Source organism: Notolepis coatsorum (genome assembly GCF_963971535.1).
Source record: "Notolepis coatsorum genome assembly, chromosome: 16".
NCBI lineage: Eukaryota > Metazoa > Chordata > Actinopteri > Aulopiformes > Paralepididae > Notolepis > Notolepis coatsorum.
Window position 1 is genome coordinate 84,549,814 of NC_140180.1, and position 20,000 is coordinate 84,569,813.

At 44.1% G+C, this 20,000-nt stretch overlaps 2 protein-coding genes across 3 annotated transcripts in view; both read left to right on the forward strand.

The window, feature by feature from the left end:
- Nucleotides 1-18,220, forward strand: part of LOC311243035 (platelet-derived growth factor receptor-like protein) — a gene marked incomplete at its 3' end in the record, with an annotated part of 34,532 nt that extends 16,312 nt beyond the window's left edge. The window contains exon 5 of the mRNA XM_084332106.1: nt 18,078-18,220. Within this exon, the coding sequence (XP_084188232.1) occupies nt 18,078-18,220 (143 nt within the window). The remainder of the gene's footprint in view (nt 1-18,077) is intronic.
- Nucleotides 2,722-20,000, forward strand: part of n4bp3 (NEDD4 binding protein 3) — a 55,273-nt gene continuing 37,994 nt past the window's right edge. For both annotated transcript variants that reach the window (XM_084331261.1, XM_084331262.1), the window contains exon 1: nt 2,722-3,132. The gene's annotated coding sequence lies outside the window, so the exon portion shown is untranslated. The remainder of the gene's footprint in view (nt 3,133-20,000) is intronic.

Sequence of the window (20,000 nt, forward strand, 5' to 3'; positions counted from 1 at the left end):
GTTTGCCTCTGGAGTCTGCGTTTAACTCCGCCTGGCATGTTGCTGCTTTATTAGTTGGGATTCCTCCCTGGGTGCCCACCTATCTGTGCCAGCTTTATGATCAAAGGATAAAGCCTCCTCCTCGCCTCCCTCCTCGCCTCCTACACTCCCTCCTCACCTCCCTCCTCGCCTCCCTCCTTGCCCTCCTACTCCCTCCTCACCTCCCTCCTCGCCTCCTACACTCCCTCCTCGCCTCCCTCCTAGCCTCCTACACTCCCTCCTCGCCTCCCTCCTTGCCTCCTACACTCCTCCTCGCCTCCCTCCTCGCCTCCCTCCTCGCCTCCCTCCTCGCCTCCTACACTCCCTCCTCACCTCCCTCCTCACCTCCTACGCTACCTCCTCTCCTCCCTCCTTGCCTCCTACACTCCCTCCTCGCCCCCCTCCTTCGCCTCCCTCCTCGCCTCCCTCCTCGCCTCCTACACTCCCTCCTCGCCTCCTACACTCTCTCCTCGCCTCCCTCTTCACCTCCCTCCTTGTCTTCCTCCTCCTCTTACACTCCCTCCTCGCCTCCCTCCTCACCTCCCTACTCGTCTTCCTCCCCGCCTCCTACACTCCCTCCTCACCTCCCTACTCGTCTTCCTCCTCGCCTCCTACACTCCCTCCTCACCTCCCTCCTCGTCTTCCTCCTCGCCTCTTACACTCCCTCCTCGCCTCCCTCCTCACCTCCCTACTCGTCTTCCTCCTCGCCTCCTACACTCCCTCCTCACCTCCCTCCTCATCTTCCTCCTCGCCTCTTACACTCCCTCCTCACCTCCCTACTCGTCTTCCTTCTCGCCTCCTACACTCCCTCCTCACCTTCCTCCTCGCCTCCCTCCTCACCTCCCTACTCGTCTTCCTCCTCGCTCCTACACTCCCTCCTCACCTTCCTCCTCGCCTCCTACACTCCCTCCTCGCTTCCCTCCTCACCTCCCTCCTCTCCTCCCTCCTTGCCTCCTACACTCCCTCCTCACCTTCCTCCTCGCCTCCTACACTCCCTCCTCGCTTCCCTCCTCACCTCCCTCCTCTCCTCCCTCCTTGCCTCCTACACTCCTTCTCACCTTCCTCTTCTCCTCCCTCTTCTCCTCCCTCCTCACCTCCCTCCTCACCTCCCTCCTCTCCTCCCTCCTCACCTCCCTCCTCACCTCCCTCCTCACCTCCCTCCTCTCCTCCCTCCTCACCTCCCGCCTCACCTCCCTCCTCACCTCCCTCCTCTCCTCCCTCCTCACCTCCCTCCTCATCTTCCTCCTTGCCTCCTACACTCCCTTCTCGCCTCCCTCTTCTCCTCCCTCCTCGCCTCCCTCCTCGTCTTCCTCCTCGTCTCCCTCCTCGCCTCCCTCCTCGCTCCCCGCCTGGCACCTAATCTGTCTCTGGGCCCAGATCACATGGTGAGTGGAGTGGTGGGGGTGAGTGAAAGGAGTCGCTCTCTCCTGGAATGAAAGGAGAGAACAATGATAACCCCCTCAGTCTCCTGCTCGGGGAGGGGGGGGGGGGGGGGGGGGGGGGGTTATGTAATCTGATACAGTGCTGAACCGGTACAGCAGCCCAACCAAAGAGAGACTTGAGTCTATACTCAGACCATTGTCCAGACCCCCCCCCCCCCCCACACACACACACACACACACACATACACACACGTACACACACACACACACACACACACGTAAACACACACACGTACACAGACACACACACACACGTACACACACACACTTACTCACTCACTCTCGTTTTCTGGTTCCCTCTCCTCTGTGCTCTCATTCTTTCCTCCTGTCATTTCTTTCCCTTCATCCATCATCATTTCTCTAGTTTTCCTGCTGTCTGCACCCCCAACCCCCCCCCCCCCCCCCTCCCCCAGTCTGATCCTCCGTTATTGTAGGATTGATCCTGAACAAGGGAGACACATCATATCAACACATCACTCAAACTCTTAATTCTGCGGTGAAACCGGCCGCTTTCAGACGTCAACACTTACAACAGGGTCTGGATTGACCACGTCAAGGACGTGAAAGCTCGTCCACATCCTGCTCTTTTGTCCGAGAACACTGGGAGAACGGGTCTGACTACATTGGCCCTCTTGGTGTGTGTGTTGTGTGGTGTGGTGTGTGTGTTGTGTGTGTGTGTGTGTGTTGTGTGTGTGTGTGTGTGTGTGTGTGTGTGTGTGTGTGTGTGTGTGTGTGTGTGTGTGTGTGTGTGTGTGTGTGTGTGTGTGTGTGTGTGTGTGTGTGTGTGTGTGTGTGTGTGTGTGTGTGTGTGTGTGTGTGTGTGTGTGTGTGTGGTGTGTGTGTGTGTGTGTGTGTGTGTGTGTGTGTGTGTGTGTGTGTGGTGTGTGTGTGTGTGTGTGTGTGGTGTGTGTGTGTGTGTGTGTGTGTGTGTGTGTGTGTGTGTGTGTGTGTGTGGTGTGTGTGTGTGTGTGTGTGTGTGGTGTGTGTGTGAGAGTGTGTAAAGAGGTGACCAGACAAGGAGGACAAGGAGGAGGGAAGAAGAGGAAGAGAGGACTTTGAACAGAGATGAACCCGGCTCTCTCCATGGCCTCAGGACTACATAGGGTGTAGGATCTAAACACGAGGGAGAGAGAGAGAGAGAGAGAGAGAGAGAGAGAGATCTTGGTTTTCACAATTGCCGATACTTGTGTTGTTAGTCCAAATGCTGGTCCCTAGAGGATCTACCTAACCTCCTGCCAAGACCAGCGTGGTGATTTCCTCCAGAAGCACCCTCGCAGACAGAAGGAGAGGCCTGGCTCGGTGTAGAGAGAGAGGGAGAGAGAGAGAGACCAGCGTGGTGATTTCCTCCAGCAGCACCCTCACAGACAGAAGGAGAGGCCTGGCTCGGTGTAGAGAGAGAGGGAGAGAGAGAGAGACCAGCGTGGTGATTTCCTCCAGCAGCACCCTCACAGACAGAAGGAGAGGCCTGGCTCGGAGTCGCTCCCACCCATTCAAACACCTCCCCGCTGCCATCAGAGGTAGAGCTCTAGGGAAAAACAGGAAGACAGGTGGCCTGTCGGTTGTGGGAGAGAGAGAAAGAGAGGGAGGGAGGGAGAGAGAGAAAGAGAGAGAGAGAGAAGTGACAGAGCCTGGGATCAGGAGAACTGGACTGCCAGCTGTTGTCAACTAAAAGGTGAAGTATTTCTGTGCTTTGCTTCCTCTGATCAATAAGGACATAGATGTGATGTCTGTAGTAAACATATTAAGCCTATGCTTTGGGTCGTCTTTCTCGGTATATATATATATATATATATATATATATATATATATATATATATATATATATATATATATATATAATATATATATATATATATATATGAGCTACTGTATGCAGCCTATGGTGATCAGATCAAAAGGGGATAATAAATAGTGGAGCCTATGTTTTTAGAATCTGCACACTATCATCTTCACAGACAAAGAGAAAGCTCATTTGCAATGGAGATGAAATGGAATTAGCTTCATTCACTTTTAAGCTTAATCTTGTATCCAGTGCTGGCGTTGTCATCGTCACATTGGGCACATGCAGATGTATACAGTATGACCACCATCTGTTATCCACTGTCTCTCAATGGGCTCTGGAGCATAACCAACTATTACAGTTGTTGTGTTGTGATGTGCATTTTAATACCTTAAACATACCTTCTCTCTCCATCACATCATTCTACCAGGGCTTTGTCTTTGTTTGTTTACAGACTGGTAGCCTATTCTTCCTTAGAATTCCCCTGGAAATTGTACATTGCTGACTGAGATTTCAAAGGTGTCGTTTTGATCAGGCGTCAGAAGAACCAGTTGCAGGGTTGGTGTTTTAAACGTGTTTATTCTGAGCAGATGGGGAAGTACCACGACGACCGCATGTCCTGAGCGCTCCTCATTGTGACATCATTATGTTGACGTTTCTGCCTAATCTTGGCATCCTTGCTTTTTGTTACATTGTTCACGTTCTGCAGAGTCATTATATTTACATTTACAAGTTCTGTAACAGTCAGCAGGAAGGGTACAACTCTGGCAGCTAAGGGTAGCCTAAGTGATATTGTTTGACGTCAAACAGTGTTGGACTTGAGTGCATAGTAGTATAGACATAGTAGCATAGTGGGTACTGGGTAGTAGTATAGACATATTAGCATAGTAGATAGAAGTATAGGTATATTAGCATAGTAGTATAGGCAATAGGCATAGTAGCATAGTAGGTAGCAATATAGACATAGTAGCACAGTAGGTAATAATAATAATAATAACTTTATTTGTAAAGAATTGCAGCTCAAAGTGCTTCACAGCAGTACAAAAATAAGTTGGTAGATCAAAAGCAATGCAAAAGTGCAGACATAAAATAAATATAAAACAAGCATAAATAGACAAGGTCAAGGTAAGGCATAGAGCATTAAATCACATAGTTTTTCATATTAAGATCTAACATCTCAATAGGCCTCTTTGTTTATGGTTTGATTCTATGGCAATATGGGTTTTAAGCTGTCTTTTGAAGACATTTAGCGAGTGGGCAAGTAATAGTAGACATAGTACATAGTACACTACATACCTAGACAGGTGGACCTAACCAGCCTATATTAACGTCGTCCTCTGTTGCCTATAAACCATAAACACCAAACACTTGTTTTATCAACAGAGAAACTCTGGAGTGGGGAAGAAAAAGTGCTGATTGAGTCAGAATGTGACTTGGCGTCAGTTCACCTCTCAGTCTGCTGTGTCTCTTCTGCTGATGGCGTCAGATTGAAGATATAAATCTGTGTTCTTCTCAGTTCTCCGGTTGTTTATAGCACTGGGTTGTCTTAGATACTAGGATACACACTGAACAACACTGTAGGCTTCCAGCACAAGAAGCGCCGCTTGACAGGATATTTTATCAGTCAGGGAAATCTGTTTGCGGTGGACCTGCTTGCTATTCTAACGAGCCACCGCTCACCACAAGTAAATGTGTGAATGGGAAACACTGGAAGTAGGCCTGATCCAAGGCCTGTGATTCACTTGGCAACTTCCTTGGGAATGATTTAGGCGCCACGTACCATAACCACAAACCCATAATTAGCGTTAGTTATTCATTTATTTGTTTTTTATTGGTACAATTGACCACAAGCCAAATGCTGGTAGATTTAGTCTGTGTCCGCCTGGTCGGGTTGTCTACTACTCTACCAGACACTTTGGCAGGTTGCCTAAACAACTACACTCCCTCCAGACTATTGTATTTTGAAATTCTATTTGGCAGGTAGAATAATGAAAATGTCAGGAGAATGTATGAATCCTCCAGCCACGTTGGCCAGTGGAGGAGAGAGTTAGTTTCCTCTTGTCCACGTTCTTAGCACAGTATTGTATGTTCAGCCTAGATAGTAAATGAACCTGTCTCCTCTACTATTCCATAGAACCGTCTCAGTATGGCCTTTGATGCTTCAGCAATAGTTATTATCACAGAATGACCAACGCTTCATTCTTATATTTCATTGCATACATCAAATGCATGAGTTACATCTGTGCTGCAGCCTGCAGCCTGGTTTTATCTCTAAGCTGCTCCTCTTCATCCTCTGAGCTGCTCCTCTTCATCCTCTGAGCTGCTCCTCTTCATCCTCTGAGCCGCTCCTCTTCGTCCTCTGAGCTGCTCCTCTTCATCCTCTGTGTGTGTGTGTGTGTGTGTGTGTGTGTGTGTGTGTGTGTGTGTGTGTGTGTGTGTGTGTGTGTGTGTGTGTGTGTGTGTGTGTGTGTGTGTGTGTGTGTGTGTGTGTGTGTGTGTGTGTGCGTGTGTGTGTGTGTGAATACAGTAAGGTGAGGGCTCTCTGGACTGACGTGGGAACTGCTCTGATTCCTATCTCTGTAATCACAGAATGGTGACTCCTACATGAACTGCTCCAGGAAACAATGGAGCCTTTTTTAGAGGGAGAGAGGGAGAGAGAGAAGAGAAGCAGAGAGAGAAGAGAGGCAGATAGAGAAGAGAGGGAGAGATAGATAGAGAGAGAGAAGAGAGGGAGAGAGAGATAGAGAGAGAGAAGAGAGGCAGAGAGAGAAGAGAGGGGCAGAGAGAGAAGAGAGGCAGAGAGACAGAGAGAGAAGAGAGGCAGAGAGAGATAGAGAGAGGGGGAGAGAGAAGAGAGGGACAGAGAGAAGAGAGGGACAGAGAGAGAAGAGAGGCAGAGAGAGAGATAGAGAGAGAGAGAGAGAGAGAGAGAGAGAGAGAGAGAGAGAGAAGAGAGGCAGATAGAGAGAAGAGAGGCAGAGAGATAGAGAGAAGAGAGGGAGGGAGAGAGAGAGAGGGACAGAGAGAGAAGAGAGGCAGAGAGAGAGAGAGAAGAGAGGGGGAGAGAGAGACAGAGGGAGAGAGAGAGAGTGCACCACTGTTCACGTTCCCTTGCTCACTGTAATGAACTTAATGAGACTCAACTCTGTCATGTGTTTGTCTTTATTATTACCCCACTTTAGGACAAGCTGGTTCCTTTGTCCTGTAGAATCATCATCCTTATGACCCGTTATTACCGACAACGTGGTTCTCTCAGGAGCCAAGATCAAGTCGGCTATAGGCCTAACCTGTCATTGTCAGCTAAGGGCCAAACAGAGTTTCTGGAATGAAGATACCAGGACTAGACAATTATATCAATCAGCTGTTATTATATTGTGTTTTGTTCTGATATAATATGCTTTGACATTAGGGGTGTAATGATGCATCGATGCATCGAAATGCATCGATTCTAATGTGACGATTCAACTGCATCGATTTTAAAATGTTAGAATTGATTAGAATCGATTAGAATCGAAATAAAAAAATATATATAATAATATATATATATTTTTTTTATGTTTTCTTTTTTGTGTATTGTTTTTATTGACCTATAGTCCATTTATGCTGAGTGAATCAGTTCCCCCAGCCACATTTGTGTATAATTTTTTTTGGGGGAATTAACTGATAGAAAATTAATCTAATCAAATCGAATCAAATCTAATCGTGGTCAAATGAAGAGATTTCATGATGCATTGAATCGTTGCCTGAAGAATTGTAATCGAATTTAATCGTTGTGAGGTTGCATCGTTACACCCCTATTTGACATTATAAAAGCATAAGGCTATTTATTTGTGTGAGACAAAAGTAATTTTCTTATTTGTTTAATAAGTTATCTTCTTAACTTATAGCACATGCATGAGCCTGGTCTCTTTTGAAAGATGACATTCTGAAGTTTCTGATTCACTTTTAGTGCTAATGAAATAGAGTAACATAAGTCTGAACTTGAGTTGTAGAAAAACTTGTTACTCACATTTTTCTGTAGTAGTCCAGAAGTAGTATTTCCAAAGAAATTGGTATGGCCTGAAGTCTTGTGTAGGACATGTCCAAATTTCATTAAAATCTGTTCAGAAATGAGTGATTAGAAGCGGTTTTGGTCAAACGTGAGAGAGCTCAGAAAACGATTTTCTCATAGACTTTAATGCATTCGGCGGAGAATTCTCTTTCTGTTTTGGCTCGTGACTTTTCACCTAGATCCCTGATTAGCTCATTCCCAGGTGGGGTACCATTGGAAAGCCCTACTAATTGGTTACAACGCTGTCCAATAATTCTCGAGATCGCCAAATGATTGATGGAGGTACAGACTAGTACATGTAGAGGCTTGAGAGTCGAGAGTGGTATTTGAAAAAATAAAAAGTCTGCCGTGTACTTTGGCGCATGCCTCACATATTGGCATGTAACTCGAGAACCGCTGAACGGATCTTGTCGCCTGAAACGGCTATCGACAGGCAACAAATAGGGCTTTAAAATTCTATATATATATGCACACCCGAGCCGCTAGAGGTCGCCAAAGTGCCCGTGGGCAAATCGTCCTCAAGAGGGCCCACATGTGGGCCGTTGCGTGTTAAGAGGATTTATTAAACCTCTAGAATCTGTAATGCTAGGCTAAAGATCCCTGTATGTTATTGTATGTATGACGTATGGAGTGTCAGCAAAGCCTGCAGGATTATTAACGACCCCAAGCGGTACCGATCCACAGCCTCGAGGCCCGGAGCAGCAGGCTCAGGAACGTTTTTTCTCCCCCAGGCAGTCAGACTCATGAACAAATAACACTAGCTCTCGGCTACCAGCTTGTGTCTGGAGGAATACTGTGCTGTCTTTACTACTGATTGGAGGTCAAATGTTTAGAAAATATTTATTTAAATAGCATATTCCACCTCTGTGAGAGGTGACAAAAAAAAAATTATAATACATTTTGTTACCGGAACTTCCTGTAATCACTTGACCCGAGTAAACTCACTAGTTAAAAGTGACCTATTTAGTCAACCGGTGTGCGTATATATTACAGCTTCTTAAGTGAAATCAGGTCACTATTTGTGTAAACGATTTTACTTTGTACATGTATACACTCTAAAACCATGCTTAAATGAAAACGTCCACACGTCACACGTCCACACGTAGTGTGAGAACATTCGTGCCTCAACTCCAGGTATCGGAGTAAAAAATCGTAGAAGAAACACGGTTTACTCAGCTCAGGATGACCTCTTAGCCCATTAGTCAGTTCATTGGATTCTGCTAGTCGATCATTAGCCTCGTCATTTCTTATGCTTGTTTCCTATGCTGAATGAATTACAATATTTCCTTAAAAATAATAAGCACAAAATGGTCCATCTGCATGACTGCATGTGGGAAGGGAAACACAACTCCACAAATGTGTCGATCAAATCAACTAACGTTAACTGAATCAATTAGGCTACTCAACAAAGTACTACGACTATAATAACGGAATAAGAACTTAATCAGTCAAGGACGGTATGTCCTATAGTATGTCTATGAGAAGTAGGCTAACTGTCCGCTGCCTCAGAGAGACTGCGCCCCTCCATATCGCCCACATCGGCTCTGCACCAGAAATGTGAAACACATTAATAATTACCTAGTGAGAAATGTCTGGAATGTGACTTTTGTTTCCTCATATCTCCGTCTCCCCCCTAATCTTCTGTTCCCTGAAACTCTGCTCTGTATGTTGAACACAGCCGACAGCTCCAAGCAAACACGGTTGAAACTCTGCTGTGTGGATTGAACACAGCCGCTAGCTCCAAGCAAACACTGTTGAAACTCTGCTCTGTATGTTGAACACAGCCGCTAGCTCCAAGCAAACACTGTTGAAACTCTGCTCTGTATGTTGAACACAGCCGCTAGCTCCAAGCAAACACTGTTGAAACTCTGCTGTGTGGGTTGAACACAGCCGCTAGCTCCAAGCAAACACTGTTGAAATTCTGCTCTGTATGTTGAACACAGCCGCTAGCTCCAAGCAAACACTGTTGAAACTCTGCTGTGTGGGTTGAACACAGCCGCTAGCTCCAAGCAAACACTGTTGAAACTCTGCTGTGTGGGTTGAACACAGCCGCTAGCTCCAAGCTAACATGGTTGAAACTCTGCTGTGTGGGTTGAACACAGCCGCTAGCTCCAAGCTAACATGGTTGAAACTCTGCTGTGTGGGTTGAACACAGCTGCTAGCTCCAAGCTAACACGGTTGAAACTCTGCTGTGTGGGTTGAACACAGTCGCTAGCTCCAAGCTAACACGGTTGAAACTCTGCTGTGTGGGTTGAACACAGCCGAACCCACACAGCCGTTAGCTCCAAGCTAACACGGTTGAAACTCTGCTGTGTGGGTTGAACACAGCCGCTAGCTCCAACCTAACACGGTTGAAACTCTGCTGTGTGGGTTGAACACAGCCGCTAGCTCCAAGCTAACACGGTTGAAACTCTGCTGTGTGGGTTGAACACAGCCGCTAGCTCCAAGCAAACACTGTTGAAATTCTGCTCTGTATGTTGAACACAGCCGCTAGCTCCAAGCAAACACTGTTGAAACTCTGCTGTGTGGGTTGAACACAGCCGCTAGCTCCAAGCAAACACTGTTGAAACTCTGCTGTGTGGGTTGAACACAGCCGCTAGCTCCAAGCTAACATGGTTGAAACTCTGCTGTGTGGGTTGAACACAGCCGCTAGCTCCAAGCTAACATGGTTGAAACTCTGCTGTGTGGGTTGAACACAGCTGCTAGCTCCAAGCTAACACGGTTGAAACTCTGCTGTGTGGGTTGAACACAGTCGCTAGCTCCAAGCTAACACGGTTGAAACTCTGCTGTGTGGGTTGAACACAGCCGCTAGCTCCAAGCTAACATGGTTGAAACTCTGCTGTGTGGGTTGAACACAGCCGTTAGCTCCAAGCTAACACGGTTGAAACTCTGCTGTGTGGGTTGAACACAGCCGCTAGCTCCAACCTAACACGGTTGAAACTCTGCTGTGTGGGTTGAACACAGCCGACAGCTCCAAGCTAACACGTTGAAACTCTGCTGTGTGGGTTGAACACAGCCGACAGCTCCAAGCTAACACGTTGAAACTCTGCTGTGTGGGTTGAACACAGCCGACAGCTCCAAGCTAACACGGTTGAAACTCTGCTGTGTGGGTTGAACACAGCCGCTAGCTCCAACCTAACACGGTTGAAACTCTGCTGTGTGGGTTGAACACAGCCGCTAGCTCCAAGCTAACACGGTTGAAACTCTGCTGTGTGGGTTGAACACAGCCGACAGCTCCAAGCTAACACGGTTGAAACTCTGCTGTGTGGGTTGAACACAGTCGCTAGCTCCAAGCTAACACGGTTGAAACTCTGCTGTGTGGGTTGAACACAGCCGCTAGCTCCAAGCTAACATGGTTGAAACTCTGCTGTGTGGGTTGAACACAGCCGTTAGCTCCAAGCTAACACGGTTGAAACTCTGCTGTGTGGGTTGAACACAGCCGCTAGCTCCAACCTAACACGGTTGAAACTCTGCTGTGTGGGTTGAACACAGCCGACAGCTCCAAGCTAACACGTTGAAACTCTGCTGTGTGGGTTGAACACAGCCGACAGCTCCAAGCTAACACGTTGAAACTCTGCTGTGTGGGTTGAACACAGCCGACAGCTCCAAGCTAACACGGTTGAAACTCTGCTGTGTGGGTTGAACACAGCCGCTAGCTCCAACCTAACACGGTTGAAACTCTGCTGTGTGGGTTGAACACAGCCGCTAGCTCCAAGCTAACACGGTTGAAACTCTGCTGTGTGGGTTGAACACAGCCGACAGCTCCAAGCAGGAGGTTACATACACTATGGAAACTCTGCTTCTCTCCAGGTGGACTGAGAGGTTGGGTATGACTTCAGGATGAAGCTATGCAGACTGTGTGAGAAAATATAAAAGTGATTTGATTATCTCGGTTGGTATTATCACTTGTTGATATTGGTATTATCACTCGTTGATATTGGTTTTATGAAGCAGATATAGTTTCAAACAATAAATAACAGGTCTAATAACCAAAAAAACACTATTATAGGTTGTTTAACCAAATCAATCATTTACCCTTTCCATAAATATTATACTTCCATAACTAGTACTAGGCATCCATGGATAACTAATACTAAGCTTCCATAACTAATACTAGGCTTCCATAACTAGGCTTCCATAACTAATACTAGACTTCCATACCTAATGCTAAGTTTCATAACTAATATTAGGCTTCATAACTAATACTAAGCTTCATAACTAATACTAGGCTTTATAACTAATACTAAACTTCATAACTAATACTAGGCCTTATACTAATACTAAGCTTCATAACTAATACTAAGCTACATAACTAATACTAGGCTTCATAACTTAATACTAGGTTTCCATAACTAATAATGGGCTTCCATAATTAATACTAGGCTTACATAACTAATACTAGGCTTCTATAACTAATACTAGGCTTCCATAATTAATACTAGGCTTCCATAGCTAATACTAAGCTTCATAACTAATACTAGGCCTTTTTTTTGTATTTAATTTTTTTTTATTATTTTTTAAACAAACACATAAACAAACATGACAACACATGATAAGATATACAAGTATTAGTTGACAGTGCACATCCAATGAAATCACCATTTAGTTAATTGTCTTATACAGGATATACCCTTAATACCTGTTATCTAAAAACCTACACACATATGCTCTAGCTCGTACCCCCCCTCCCGGACCCCCCATTGGATAATCCATCCATTATCCCTCGCTCCTAACCAGACACTACCATTATATGCTAGCTTTTATTTTCTCCACCACTTCTAACCACAATGTCATTTTGGATTCATTGAGACCCAAAATTCTTGCTGTAGATATTTCTTGATAGATCACATCGAGATATGTAATAATCCAGATCTTTCGGCAAATTTTTTCCGGTTGGAACCATTGTGATGCTATCAGCTTTTTAGCCACTGTGATACCCAATAAAACCAATCTCTTTAGCTGTGGATGTACTGCACACTCAAAAACATCATTCAGCAGTAATACAGAGGGGTGTACAGGTATATTCCAAGTTAAGAGATTTGATAATTGCTGGGTCACCTCTTTCCAGAATATCTTAACTGGTGGGCAGTCCCAGTACATGTGCATAAATGTCCCCTCGTCCCCATTTGTACATAAGGAGCATTTGGAGTCTTGTATAAGACCAATTTTTTTCAGTCTTATAGGAGTCAAGTATGTCCTGTGAATATAGTTAAGATTGATTTGTCGATGGTCCGGGTTCCTTGATGTGAGTCGAACATTTGCCCAGGCTTCTTGCCAATCAAAATCACTTTCCAGGTCTGGTATATCCCTCCTCCAGACGGAGTCTAGGTGGAGGGTTTCATACGAGGACGTTAGTAATTGATGATAAAAATCTGAAACAAAACCTCTCGATGTCTCTCTTTCATAGAAGAATTTGTGGTATCTGTGGTGTTCAATTGGTATATTTAATGGAACACCTTGAGACTTCAAACATAACAATAACTGTATGTAAAAAAGATGTGTGGACTTGGTGAGATTACATTTTTTGCGTATTTCTTCATAACTACAAAAACCCTGTTTGTTAAAAACATCCCTAATACTAGGCCTTATAACTAATACTAAGCTTCATAACTAATACTAAGCTACATAACTAATACTAGGCTTCATAACGTAATACTCGGTTTCCATAACTAATACTAGGCTTCATAACTAATACTAGGCTTCCATAACTAATACTAGGCTTCCATACCTAATACTAGGCTTCCATACCTAATACTAGGCTCTGTTTGATCAACATAAGCAGGAGAGGCTACAGCCTAAATGTGTTTATTTAGGCCTCACGAAAGCACACAGGTGAATGATGTAGGATGATGGATAATGTGCAGAGATGGATGGTATTTTCTGACATGTGTGCGTGTGTGTGTGTGTGTGTGTGTGTGTGTGTGTGTGTGTGTGTGTGTGTGTGTGTGTGTGTGTGCATGTGTGTGTGCATGTGTGTAATGAATGAGGGGCAGATGGATGTAGTTTAAAACAACACTAACACTTTGAGGTCAGGAACAGACCCGTATGGTATTAGCACTAATCCTTGCTCTCTCACACACTTGCATAAACACACGCACACACACACACACACACACACACACACACACACACACACACACACACACACACACACACACTCACACACACACACACACACACACACACACACACACACACACACACACACACACACACACACACACACACACACACACACACACACACACACACACACACACACACACACACACACACACACACACGCTGAGAGTGAACTCCTATGACCTGAAGATGGGATCAACTCCAGTGTTCATTTAAACCAAATATAAACACAACAAAGCAGGTCTTTCACACTACAGCCTAACATTTCAACAGAGCATTTAGATATAATATAATAATAATAAACAAGGACATGTGTATAAAGCTCATCCTGGTGCTGTAGAAGAAAATGCTGATAAGAAAAGGAATGTAGCCTTTCAAACCAGCAGACGACGTGTAAAGAACACATTCCACCTTCTCTCACTGAAGCAACGTTATGTAACACCCGTCAAATCCACATCAACAAGGTTCCACTAAAGACCAATGGAACCATTCCGTAACAATTCAGAAACAATGGGCGACAGTAAAGGCTAGTTTTCTAAAGCTAGCACCTAGGTAGTAGCTAGGTAGCTACTAGAACCCTGGGTAGACAGCCATGCTCGGTCCTAGCAAGTAGGGTAAGCAATCATTAGCAAACTAGTAGCTAACTATTAGTTAGTCTATTAATACCTAGCTAACTATTAGTTAGTCTATTAATGCTAACAGTTAATGAAATGACTCAACGGGCAGACACAACGTTCAGTTCCTTGGTGTCTGTTTTCATCTGATGTTGAGGTCTTCGTACATAAATCCAATGCTGACATTTGAGTGAAATTGTAATCTGATGAGAAAAAGGAGGACCCAATATTTAGCCTTCAGTTGTAGGCTACCTTATTTTTTTATTTACTTTAGCTTTTAAAAGCTCGTCAGTCATCCATTTTCACTTGACTCAAACCATGGTATTATTCGGTTGCATCCAATTTTACTTTATCAAGTGGATTCTTTCTAATTCATCATACCTTCTCTGAAATCAAATCTGTGGAAATTATTGGTTTTGCGCAAGATAAGTGAAAGCTGCGGTAGAAAGAGATGTTGAGGTGAGATATTTTCTGTGTGTGCACGTGCCTTTAATTTGTATTTAGTTCACACTCTATTATTATTATTATCAGGTGAATGCCTATTGATTATCAAAAGGTAATCATGAAGTATGTGGTTATTTTATATAGACAAATGTTTTATTGAATTTACCGAAAACCAGGTTTTTTTGTACATTGTTACAATACTTAAGTATTGTTCTTGGGGATTTGTACTTTACCCTAGTATTATTAGGTTTGTATAGTCAATTACATTTCAGAGAAAAAAAACAGCCAATCAAATCCCCATCAATGGAAAATGAACCCGCCCATACCCATGCTGATTGGTCCTTGTGCAAGACTAGAAAGCGGGGATCTTTGATTAAACACCTGCTATCAGAAGAATAGACAATCAGAAAAAAGTTTGTTTTTAGCCAGATACTCTGACTTTTACTTGAGTAAGATTTTGAGACGGTACCCATACTTTCACTTATAATATAATAACTGGGTACTTTTTACACCCCTGCCGAAAACGTACTATATCGTTATTGAGATATGAAATTTCCCATATTATGATTTTGTCCATATCACACAGCCCGACTCTACACACTGTTGCCTTTGCGCCTTCCTCAGGAACATCTTCTAAACATCCTCAGTGTGCTCTCCATACAAAAGAATGACTTGATGTTCCAGTTTGTCAGAACCTGTCAGACGACAGTCAAGCTGTAGCGTGTAGCAACGGTTGCCAGCCGGGTCAAGAAAAGAAGGTGGGACTTATTACGTGGAATAAGAACGTACAAGTCTACATGATTGTCTGGGTGAGGACCACGTGGTGGACTCCACCGTGAAATGCTGTGCTCATTCCAGGGTGAACCTCTAAATGTGATCAACGGTCTTTAGAGTTTGCCAGAAGTGTCATGATTTAATATCATTTGGTACGTACTTTGGCGTTGCAGTGATGTAACCTCTCACCTCTTCAGACAAACCAAACCGAGGGGATCAGACACTCCAGGGTTCCATTCAACCAGACTAAACCAGACGGGTGTGAAAGCAGAAAGGCACCATTAATATGTTATCATTATGTAACAATGTAATTGTATGCATTCATTCATTCAATCTTTATTTCAAGGAGCAAAGAAGCTGATAGCAGATCTCCCATGTTCAGTGTGTGTGTGTGTGTGTGTGTGTGTGTGTGTGTGTGTGTGTGTGTGTGTGTGTGTGTGTGTGTGTGTGTGTGTGTGTGTGTGTGTGTGTGTGTGTGTGTGTGTGTGTGTGTGTGTGTGTGTGTGTGTGTGTGTGTGTGTGTGTGTGTGTGTGTGTGTGTGTGTGTGTGTGTGTGTGTGTGTGTGTGTGTGTGTGTGTGTGTGTGTGTGTGTGTGTTAAGGGTGGACGGTATAAACGGTATGAATTTGCGCTATGGTATGGATTTCGACTATACCTCTTAGGGCTGGACGGTATGGTCTAAAATGTATAACACGGTATAATTTGAAGCATAGGCGGTAACGGTATATATCACGGTATATTAATTTATCTTAAAATGTCTATATAAATGCTTCTGAAGGGGTAAAACACTGGTATGGCAGCTATTACTGTACTCTTGTATTACTAGGACATACTTCACATAGTACAGAGGTATTTTAAGAACATTTATTGTGCAAAACTGCAATAGAAAAATGCAAAACCTTTTCTCAAGTTACTTCCATCTCTGAAAAACACTTTTTTCATGAAATACAATTAAATCAAGCGGCACAAAGTGAAAATAAAAACGACAGCAAGACAGGTGGTTTCTTTCCCTCAAACAACTCAAACACAATAAAACTCCAACATAACATGTTTGACAACGTAGAGAGAGAGAGAGAGCGTGATGTAATAGGTTTGAGTTTGAGGTTTGAGCGTCCTAAATTGCCGTAATTGATGATGTCACACCAGAATGTAATTTTCAACACACAGAGTTGGAAACGGGAGCAGCCCGTTGGATAAAGCGATATAAAGAAATGAATACCCAATAAATGTGAAGTTATCTTTGAACCTCTGTTGTCAAGCCTTGTCAATATATCCCCCCCTTCCTTTCCTCACTAATGGAACTGGTGCCGCAGAGTCACGTTAGAACGTTAGCTAAGCGGCTAACGTTATCCCATTGCTGCGCTAAAGCAAGTCTCCTCTCAGCCTCCATAGCCAAATTGAAATGCCAAAACTATATCTGGCAAGGTCCGTGAGCAAGTGGAGAAAAACTCCACTTGCTAACTAATGTTAACGTCATTGCTACTGCTGTGACTAGCTGCTCTAGTCTACCGGTCACAAGGTATGTGTGTGTGTGTACACATCTCTGTACCTCTTTTGGAAGATGTGTGTGTGTTTATGTATTGGCTGACACTTGTGTTAGGCTACTTGCCTCGTGTGGGTGGGGGGGTGTCATGGAGGCCAAAGTGGTGCCAGTTCAACCCTGCTTGGAGAATAAAACCAGTGTTGGCTCCTATATTTCATAAAGGACTTGTATGACCTCTCAATACTCAATAGGGCCCTGTAGATAAAACGGCAATCAAATACGACCTCTTGGCCTCCAACACTGTCTCCATTGATGGTAGATGTTGATGAGTCAGTGTGAGAGTGAGTAGCGGGCCTTCAACTTCAGGAGCGGCGATGTCTGACCGCGGGTGAATTATGTGCCGTGTTCCACAGAGAGGCCACTCAATGTCCTCCGTGAGGGGAAAGCGAAAGTGAAGAGCAGAGGCTTTTTCATGTGAGGCTTCATTCAGGGGGAAGATAATAGCGTAGCCTCAAGGCGATTCAGCCCGGATCGCATGTCAGTGTGTGTAGCGTCGCCATGTGTCTTCTTGTCACATTCGTCAGACGCGTGCTGCTACTGCGTGACCCGTCACACAAGCTCTCTTCAGATGTAGCCGATGTAGAAAGGAAGGATTTATTGCCTTCTTCTTTTCTTAAACGTCTCTCCTTTGACCGGCCTGAGGCTCTGTGTCTGTCTGTCTGTCTGTCTCTGTCTCCCGTTCATAATGAATAACCTGTATCACGTCAGAATACTAAAAATAGGCCTGTATCAAGTCAGAATAATACATGTAGCCCTGTATCAAGTCAGAATACTAAAAGTAGGCCTGTATCAAGTCAGAATAATAAAAGTAGCTGCGCTGCAGTGCAACGCGGACGTCCCGGGTTCGACTCCCGGACCCGGCGACCTTTGCCGCATGTCTTTCCCCCATGTCTTCTCCCAACCGTCCTCTCTGTCGGGCCTGTCCGAAATAAAGCAGTAAAATTCCAAAAAACAAATCTTAAAAAAAAGAATACTAAAAGTAGCCCTATATCAAGTTAGAATACTAAAAGTAGCCCTATATCAAGTTAGAATACTAAAAGTAGGCCTTTATCAAGTCAGAATACTAAAGGTATTACCTGACAGTCTCTCCTCCAGACAAGTGCTACTGCGTGACCCATCACAAGCTCTCCTCAGATGTAGCCAATGTAGAAAGGACGGATCTATTGCCTTCTTTTCTTTAACGTCTCTCCTCTGACCGGCCTGAGGGTCTGTGTCCGTCTGTCTGTCTGTCTCCCGTGCATAATGAATAACCTACTGACAATTAGAGGCCGCTGCTGTCGTGCCCCAGAGCAACAGCCGGGCCTATCGCTCCCTCATTACACCCTGGTGTGTCGTCTGAGAGCAACACTGCCTCTGTTTCACATCTGGCTTGGTCGCTTCCTACATGGCCTCCAGCGCTGCTTCCCCAGCTGTCAGGTGTTCCACATCTGAGGGCACTTTAGAGAACTGGGGCACTTTAAAATATGCAACATGAAGACTTCCGGTTGAGCAGACAGAGATAAACTTAAATCCTGGACCTGACAAAAAAATGTATGACAAATTCATAATGAATATATTTTGGGGAGGGGAAGCACCTTTCTAAAAGCTCTGTGGGTGCATTCGTTTTTTATTTGTATTATTAATCTACATACAAATGTTATCTATAGCACCTTTAACTGATGTGCACATTTGTTTTTGTAAAGGTCAATAGGCCCAGGCTCTTTACTGACTCAGAGCTCTGTGAACACACTGGTGGGACGTGGCCACACTGAGCTCTGGAGGATGTTATTAAAAGATGGCATGTTCTTTGAAAGGGGGGGGGGGTGTTTACAGCCTGAAAGGTCTTAAGAAAACAATAATTGATTTTTTTCACTCATTCGTTCAACCGATTTTTGCCTTTCCCTAAGGGAATTCCCCCAAGGGATGTTATTTCAGCTTTACTGTGGCCAAATGACGGGAAAAAAACATATTGAGGTCGGCCTATCAAGTCAGAATACTAAAATTATTTTTGTATCAAGTCAGAATACTAAAAGTAGGCCTGTATCAAGTCAGAATACTAGAAGTAGGCCTGTATCAAGTCAGAATACTAAAAGTAGGCCTGTATCAAGTCAGAATACTAAAAGTAGGCCTGTATCAAGTCAGAATACTAAAAGTAGGCCTGTATCAAGTCAGAATACTAAAAGTAGGCCTGTATCAAGTCAGAATACTAAAAGTAGGCCTGTATCAAGTCAGAATTCTAAAATAATTACCTGACACTCTTTCCTCCTGCTTGACACCACACAGTCCAAAACCTGTAATAAAAAGTAATAAAAGAGTAAAATAGAATAGACAGAATGACAAAAGAGTAATAATAAAATAGAATAGACAATAAATCAATTAAATAAAATAGCCCTAATTTACAATACAATAATCAGTGTCGATGTAATGAGTAGGCGGCACAGTGCATAAGAGGTAGTAAGATGAAATTAGCATAGAACTGACACATGACTTAAACACAAGCAGCGGAGTCAGTGTATTAAAAGTGTATTAAAAGGCTAAGGTGAAGAGGAAAATTTTTAGCTTATTTTAGAAAATATTTAGAGATCTAGCCTCCCTAATGTCCATAGGTAGGGTGTTCCATAGCTGCCTTTGGTGCATAATTTGCAAAGGCTGCGTCCCCGATTTTCTTTTGGCTGTGGTTGGGAACCTTCAATAGACCAGTAGTTGATCATAATATTCTAGGGGGCACATAGTTGACATGAGAATTTGCATTGTAGCTTGGTCCTGTTCCATTTAGTGCTTTATATATAAGGAGGAGGACCTTAAAATCGTTTCTAAATGTTACCGGAAGCCAGTAGAGTAGCTAATACTGGACTGATGCGATCTCTCCTCTTGTTTCTAGTTAATAGCCTATAGCTGCCGAGTTTTAAATGAGTTGAAGTCGTTCTGTGGTTTTTTTCAGGAGGCCGGTAAGGAGTGCATTACAGTAGTTGAGTCGGCTTGAGATAAATGCATGGATCAGTTTTTCAGTGTCCTTTTGATTTATAAATGGCCGTACCTTAGCTATGTTTCTAAGGTGGGAGAATGATGTTTTTGTCACCTTGTTGATGTGTGATTTAAAGCTTAGGTCCGAGTCTATTATAACACCAAGACTTGTTATAGGACCGACTAGTAGGATTTCAGTTTTGTCCTCATTTAATTTTAGGAAGTAGGCCTATTTCAAGTCAGAATACTAAAGGTAGGCCTATCGCGG